This window comes from Monopterus albus, unplaced genomic scaffold, assembly GCF_001952655.1.
Source record: "Monopterus albus unplaced genomic scaffold, M_albus_1.0 scaffold62.1, whole genome shotgun sequence".
NCBI lineage: Eukaryota > Metazoa > Chordata > Actinopteri > Synbranchiformes > Synbranchidae > Monopterus > Monopterus albus.
The window spans coordinates 57,195-62,159 of NW_018127942.1; the positions used below are offsets into that span (position 1 = coordinate 57,195).

The 4,965-nt window shown below is 42.7% G+C and overlaps 1 protein-coding gene across 2 annotated transcripts in view; it reads right to left on the bottom strand.

Moving 5' to 3' along the window:
• Window positions 1-4,965, bottom strand: part of med23 (mediator complex subunit 23) — a 20,495-nt gene that overhangs the window by 1,463 nt on the left and 14,067 nt on the right. For both annotated transcript variants that reach the window (XM_020603684.1, XM_020603685.1), the window contains 8 exons: window positions 4,418-4,634; window positions 4,133-4,242; window positions 3,882-4,008; window positions 3,337-3,502; window positions 3,119-3,191; window positions 2,812-3,026; window positions 2,593-2,713; window positions 2,313-2,444 (listed from right to left, as the gene is read on the bottom strand). In XM_020603684.1, coding sequence (XP_020459340.1) covers window positions 2,313-2,444; window positions 2,593-2,713; window positions 2,812-3,026; window positions 3,119-3,191; window positions 3,337-3,502; window positions 3,882-4,008; window positions 4,133-4,242; window positions 4,418-4,634 — 1,161 coding nt within the window. The remainder of the gene's footprint in view (window positions 1-2,312; window positions 2,445-2,592; window positions 2,714-2,811; window positions 3,027-3,118; window positions 3,192-3,336; window positions 3,503-3,881; window positions 4,009-4,132; window positions 4,243-4,417; window positions 4,635-4,965) is intronic.

A 4,965-nucleotide genomic window follows, 5' to 3' on the forward strand; every position in this document is an offset into this window, starting at 1 on the left:
TAGTGAAACTGTCACCACCAAAATGTTTGAAAGTGCTATTCTGTTCACAAGTCAGGATCTGAGTGTGCAGGTACAGACTTGAGAGCAAGCAAGGACAGAACTGTGAGCATTAACAAACAGGTGATTTGTGAGAACAACTATTCAAAGCTTTTGGCAGTCATGAATCACCCGAACTCAGAACAAAGCGTCACTTTGGGAATCGCCCTGTTTGGTACTACCTTCTCCTTTCAAAACAAAAGCTGGGCATTTTTGTAACCACCAGAAAGATTAGTATTTGGTTTAAAAAATAAAAATCTAACTGCCAAAACACTAAATGACTGTCACATTAAATCTGTTATTGTTTTTATGCCACTGCGGCAGAGTAATTTTGGTAGTCAAATTAAAAGTAGTTATTTACAGTGGAGCTAATTTCAAGGCTGCCAAAAGTGAGCACGAGGAGCTTTGAACCATCTGTTACACTCATAATTCGGCTCCCAAATCTGACTCTGGTTTTATAAATCTGTCTCAGTGCACACTCAAATTCTGAGCTGAAAACTAAACAGCACTTTAAAACCTTCTGGTGGCGACAGTTTCATACACAACAAGGGAGAAGTCAGAGAGAGCAGACTCAAAACAGAGCACATGGATGGATGGTCAAATTGGTTTGTGGGCTCCTGAACATTGTGGTGGGGATTTATTTCCATACACACATTCCAAGCTCATGGGAATTGGCTGTTAAGTGTAATGACATTGCGGGGAAGCAAAACTGCCTGGGCGGAGGTTGGCTCTCTGAGTGCTGCCTAGTCCCTTGCTCTATCACAACTAAATGCCTAACCTATAGTGGCAAGAAAAATTCAGTGAGCCATTTATTTATTTATTTTTTTACATGAAGTTGTCATAAAAGGTGATCCAAGCTTCATCTAAGTCACAAATACAGACAAACACACGGTGCTTAAAGCTAATACCACACAATTATTTTTAATATTTTTCTTGAAACAAGCCATTAAGCATTCAAAGTGCTGGAGGAAAATAAGTGAACCTTTGCACTTAACTGGTTGAAGCTCCTTTGGCAACATTAACCTTAAACCAGTAGTTCCTGTAGCCATGGATCAGAGCAGCACAATGTTCAGGAAGAATTTTGGCCCATTCTTCCCACAGAACTGGTTCAGTTTAGCCACATTCCCAGAATGTCTCATGTAAACAACTCTGAACTCATTCCACAGCATCTCTGTTGGCTCAAGGCCTGGGCTCTGACTGGGACACTCTAAAATGGCAGATTTTCTTGTTTTTAAGCCATTCTGTCTTATATTTACTATAAACTTGGAAATTCATCATCTCCAGCTGTAAAGTAATGTAAAGGGAGCATCATGATGTGGTGCTGCTTTGCTGCCTCTGGGCCTGGACAATTGCCATCATCCATCCATTAACTATACCGCTTATCCTAATGCCAGTCTATCACAAGGCTGACACTTAAGAGACAGACAACCACACACACACTCCTATGGGCAATTTAGATTCACCAATCAACCTAAACTGCATGTCTTTGGACTGTGAGAAGAAGCTGGAGTACCTGGACATAATCCACACAGGCGCAGGGAGAACATGCAAACTCTGCACAGAACGACCCCAGGTTGGCCCAGACTTGAACCTGGAACCTTCTTGCTGTGAGGTGACAGTGCTAACCACTGCATCACCATGCTGCTACCAACTTAGATCATGGAGGGGAAAGTTTATCAAGGAATCCTACAGGATAATGTCAGAGTGGCTGTCCAGGAGCTTGAGGCTCAGCAGCAGCGGGTGACGCAGCAGGACAACAACCCTGAAGGTTTAAGTAAATCTGACAGAATGGCTTCAAAACAAAAAAATCTGCCATTTGGTGCGGCCCAGTCATTGCCCAGACCTTGACCCAACAGAGATGCTGTGGAATGACCTTCACACCAGACATCCTATAGGAATGTGTCTGAGTTCAGAGGAAGAAATGGGCCAAAATTGATTCAATCCTAGAGTTCACTTACTTTTGCCACCATCACTCTGAATGTTTAATGGCAGGGTTCAGTAAAGACACTGTTTGTGATATTAGCTTAAGCATTTTGTGTTTGTCTGCTTGACTTAGGTGACAATAGGATCACATTTTGTGAAAGTCATGTAGAAAACCACATCATTCCAAATGGTTCACTGACTTTTTCTTGCCACTGTAAATCTAATTCTAACCTGAACCCTAAATCCAAGTTTTAAATTTCAAAACATCCTCTAAAGTTCTGAGGACCAACTAAAATGTTAGTGGCATCAAAAAGATATTGGTCCACACAATCTAAGGACATGTAAAGACTCACCTGGTCTTTCACACTGTCTCCAGTGTACATGTATTTGATGTGATAGAGGAAGTCACAGATTGGGTCCATGTAGAAGAGATGTTGGCAGTGTTGATCGACAGCCTGGAGCATCTCATAGAAGGCCACGCCAATCTGAAATATGCACACACGCAGATAGATACATATTTAAAAAGTACATTAAACTTAAATACTAAAATAAGAAATGCACAATTACACATTTTTGGTCCTAATGATTATTGAGCTTTGCTTCTAAAACATCTATGGTCAATCTTGTGTGTACCTCCAACATGCATCGTGTCCTCTCCATCTGGAAGCGCTGCATGAATGGGCCCACCAGATTATATACATAGAGTAACTGGAACTCCGTCTGGACAATGGGCTTCAGAGTCTCTGACAAGAATCTACAGACACGGAATTATGACGACATGACAACCATAAATTATACATCAACTAAAAAGGCAGAGAAGAGGATAAGAGGGTAGGAGGAAAGCTTCCTTACTTGGGTATGAGAGAGAGCTGTCCGATGGATGAATGATGCCAGACAGTGTGCGCCAAGGCAAGTACATAACTACAGTTCATTTCACTGTAGCTCTGGTGGCAAGCTGTGAAGTCCAGCAAGGCAAAGGGATCCCCTGGCCACTCCGTCTCTGCTGTCAGGGCCAGAGACCCAAGCACAGACACAATGCGGTCATGGAGAACGATCCAGTAGGGCTCCTGAGAGAGGAGAGCAGAGGTGCTCAAACGTAATGTAAATTCATCAAATATTAAAAAGGACTATCAACATATCTTGTGAATGTTTTTCTTACAGGCAGTGCAGTGATCACAAGCCCAATGGCATTCATCCAAGCTGTGATGTTCTCTCTGGGAACCAGGGGTTGGCTAAAAGGTGGACAAACTGATACTTTGACAAATGTTTCACATCTTCCATAAATGTACAAACACACTACTACTACTTGGGGTCATTGTTTACTAAAACACTGATGGTTGTCTCCTTGAGAGATGACAGCACGTTTGTTAATCATACCTTTTTAAAACAACATTGAGCAGAGCGTTGCCAACGTCTTTTCCTGGCACTGCCAGAGCCATCAGCTCGACACAGGTGACATGCAGGGCATGAGCTGCGGGGTTGGGGAATTCATTGAACCTCCAGTCACAGTTGGGGAAGGGACCGGGTGACTTTCCCGCCATGGGTGGAAGAGTGTTAAGGATGGTAAATGTCACTAGAGTAGAAAACAGTTCAATAGTAACAGGTGTGTTTTGTCTTTTTTTTTTTTTTTACACTCCTAGAGCCACTTGCATTCTCTTGTTTTTAGTAACTTTTCTATTGTAACATCTCAACTGTGCAATAAAATGAACTGAGGTTAACTGCAGCTGTACAGTGCAAACAATTTGCCACTCCTTAAAGTACAGAGGCAATAAGGGAGACATGTAGCATCTGCAGGACAGTAAAACTCTTGTTTAGCTGCCCCAGAAACCCATGACTTTAGTGTTAGTCAGCAACAGGGTAGAAATGTTGGAGAATACAGTGATGGAACCTTCCACCAAGAGGATGTGATTAATGAAGGATATTGTCCACCAGGCGTCCAATCAGCTTGCAGTAGTAGGTGTCATCAGGGATCCACGCATTGTCCTCTCTGGCGTTCATGCCAAACTTAAGATAGGTTTCACTAAGACACCAACCTGGCATACGGTTGTCCTATAAAAGAAGAATCATTACACTTAAAAACAAAAAACAAAACATTTATCTACATGTAAAATGACATGTATGTATAGTCTTAGTAAATAATATGTACTTGGGTGTGTGTGTTCTCTTTGCATACCTTCAGAGAAGATATGATGGCATGCACCAGTTTTCTCTTCAGGCTGGTTCTGTCTCTCAGGTGTCGCTCATAGTAGTGAAGTGTGTTGTACAGGTAGGTGACTGGGCGGTCTGTACAGTAACTACAGGTCAGTGTGCACAAATCATGGTCTAAACATTTCATGCACAACTCAAGAGATGGCTCTCCTTTCCCTCGTCATTCATGTATCGATTACTATTGCTCATTCTAAACCCTAACCTTTTTCATTCACACAGTTATCTGTTGGTTGCACACACCCTCACTTACCGTGGAACTTGTAAAGCCCTCCCAGATGGTCCAGCAGCGTTTCGAGAGACTTGGACACAGGAAGAAGCTCCAGGAAGCGGTGGATGACGATGTCAAAGATGGGCAGGAAACGCAGGCACACGTTGCCAAAGTAGATTGGCAGGTACTGAGGCTGGAGTTGCATGGGAGGGTTGACTTGGTCCGCAAGACCCTCAAAGTACAGCTTCTCTGGGTATTTCTAGTAGGAGAAAAACAAAATCATTTTACAATTGTACAAGTGTTTTTAAATCTGATTTGTCCTTTAACTTTTTTCCCCTTATTTCTCTAAAACTAGGGCTGCATAATAAATCGTTTTGTGAGCATGATTTAGATCCCTGTGCGATCTCAGTCTCAAGTGACAGTTCTGCCGTGTTTGCATTAGCAGTGAGATCCCTTACATCAAACCAAACTGTGTTAACAGAATCTTGTCAAGTGAGACTGAGATCGTAAAGGGATCTAAATCACACCCACATGACACCGCAGTGATAGGTCGCATCACTGGCGGGGGCGAAGCAGCCCATAAGGGGGGG